The sequence below is a fragment of the Otolemur garnettii genome, unplaced genomic scaffold, assembly GCF_000181295.1.
Source record: "Otolemur garnettii isolate 467f Iridium unplaced genomic scaffold, OtoGar3 scaffold00104, whole genome shotgun sequence".
Taxonomy (NCBI): Eukaryota; Metazoa; Chordata; class Mammalia; order Primates; family Galagidae; genus Otolemur; species Otolemur garnettii.
The window spans coordinates 768,028-770,327 of record NW_003852499.1 but is presented as its reverse complement, the minus strand read 5'-3'; the positions used below and the strand labels follow the sequence as shown (position 1 = coordinate 770,327).

Sequence of the window (2,300 nt, the reverse complement as noted above, 5' to 3'; positions counted from 1 at the left end):
GAAGTTGGAGGTTGCTGTGAGCTGTAATGCCACGGCACTCTACCCAGGGGGACAGCTTGAGGCTCTGTCTCAAAAAAAAAAAAAAAAGAAAGCTTTATCGGCCAGCCCTGTGGTCCTCTCCTATAATCCTAGCACTCTGGGAGGCCAAGGCTAGATCACTTGAGCAGGAGTTGAAGACCAGCCTAAGCAAGAGTGCAACCCCTCCTCTACTAAAAATAGAGAAATTAGCTGGGCGTTGTGGCAGGTTCCTGTAGTCCTAGCTACTTGGGAGGATGAAGCTAGAGGTTCCCTGAACCCAGGAGTTTAAGGTTGCTATGAGCTAGGCTGACCATGCACACTAGCCTGGGCAACAGAGTTAGACTCTGTCTCATAAAAAAACAAAGCAAAGTTTTATTATCAGAAGTAGATAAACTATCATAATCCTTACATTTACATAACATCATAGCTTATAAAATAATTTATCTAATATATCACATTTTATTGATGATGAAGTGGTCTCAGTGCCTAATGACATATGACATAGGTAGGATTTAAAAGACCAAACTCTTTAATCCAAGGCTAGTAACTGCAGAGTACCACAGGGCAAAGTGTGTGTGCTGTTTGTTCAGTGCTCATCTCTGAGAGGTGGATCCTAGGTCATACTGTTTTTAATATTAACTTTCCTCTGTTCCTTCCTCTTACAGAATAACTATTCGTGGATGAGTTTTGTCTGTATTGGGGCTATCTTGGTCTTTGTGGCCTTTTTTGAAATTGGGCCAGGCCCCATCCCCTGGTTTATTGTGGCTGAACTCTTCAGCCAGGGACCCCGCCCAGCTGCAGTGGCGGTGGCTGGTTGTTCCAACTGGACCTCCAACTTTTTAGTTGGATTGCTCTTCCCGTCTGCTGCAGTAAGTAAATTTAAATTCAGCCTATCTTAAAACTGGCCCACTTAAACTAGCATGTTTAAAATACACTTTAAAGGCTAGGCATGGTGGCTCACACCTATAATCCTAGTACTCTTAGAGGCCAAGGTGGGTGGATTGCCTGAGCTCATGAGTTTGAGACCAGCCTGAGCAAGAGCGAGACCTTTTCTCAAAAAAATAGCCAGGCATTGTGGTGGGTGCCTGTAGTTCTAGGTACTATGGAGACTGAGGCAAGAGAATTGCTTAAGCCCAAGAGTTTAAGGTTGTTGTGAGCTGTGACACAACAGCACTCTACCAAGGGTGACAAAGTGAGACTCTGTCATAGAAAAAATAATAAATAAAATGCACCTTTAATAATACAGTAGTCCCCCCTTGTCTACAGTTTTAGTTATCTGTGGTCCAGAAATACTAAATGGGAAATTCCAGAATTAAGCAATTCATAAGTGTTAAATTGTGCACTGTTCTAAGTAGCCTGATGAAATCTCTTTCATCTGGCCTGAAATTTGAATTATCCTTTTGTCCAGCAAATCCACACTATGCAGTCCCCAACTTGTCGGTCACTTTATTTTTATTTATTTATTTATTTTTTTATAGAGACAGAGTCTTACTTTATCACCCTCGGTAGAGTGCTGTAGCATCACACAGCTCACAACAACCTCCAACTCCTGGGCTTAGGCAATTCTCTTGCCTCAGCCTCCTGAGTACCTGAGACTACAGGTGCCCACCACAACGCCTGGCTATTTTTTTTGTTGCAGTTTGGCCCAGGCCGTGTTTAAACCCACCACCCTTGATAATATGGGGCTGGTGCCCTACCCACTGAGCCACAGGCACCGCCCTGGTCACTTTAGTAGCCATCTTGGTTCTTAGACCATTTGTCATGGTATTGCAGTGCTTGTGTCCAGGTCACCCTTACTTTACTTCATAATGGCTCCAAAGCACAAGAGTGGCAATGTTGGCAATTCAAATATGCCAAGAAAGCTGGAAAGGGCTTCTTTATGTGAAAAAGTGAAAAATCTCTATTTAATAAGGAAAGAAAAACAACCAGAGCTGAGGTTGCTAACATCTATCTAAATCATCTGCCCATAAAATTGTAAAGAAGAAAAAATTTGTGTTTGTTTTGCTTTCATACATCAAACTGCAAAAGCAATGGCCATGTTATATGATAGATGCTTAGTTAAGATGGAAAAGTCATTAAATGTATGCATGGAAGAGAGGAACTGAAACGTTCCAATTGACAAAAACAGGCTTTGGTGCTATCTACATCCTAGGCATCCACTGGGAGTTTTAGGACCTATCCCCCAGGATAAGGCAGATCATGAAGGATATGTCATTCCAAGACCAGTGGTGGATGCTTGAAGTCTTGGATAGTATTGAACCCTACATGTACTTTTTTCTTTT

At 42.3% G+C, this 2,300-nt stretch overlaps 1 protein-coding gene across 1 annotated transcript in view; it reads left to right on the top strand.

The window, feature by feature from the left end:
* Positions 1–2,300, top strand: part of SLC2A3 (solute carrier family 2 member 3) — an 18,016-nt gene that overhangs the window by 12,592 nt on the left and 3,124 nt on the right. Inside the window, exon 9 of the mRNA XM_023517079.1 lies at positions 636–887. Within this exon, the coding sequence (XP_023372847.1) occupies positions 636–887 (252 nt within the window). The remainder of the gene's footprint in view (positions 1–635; positions 888–2,300) is intronic.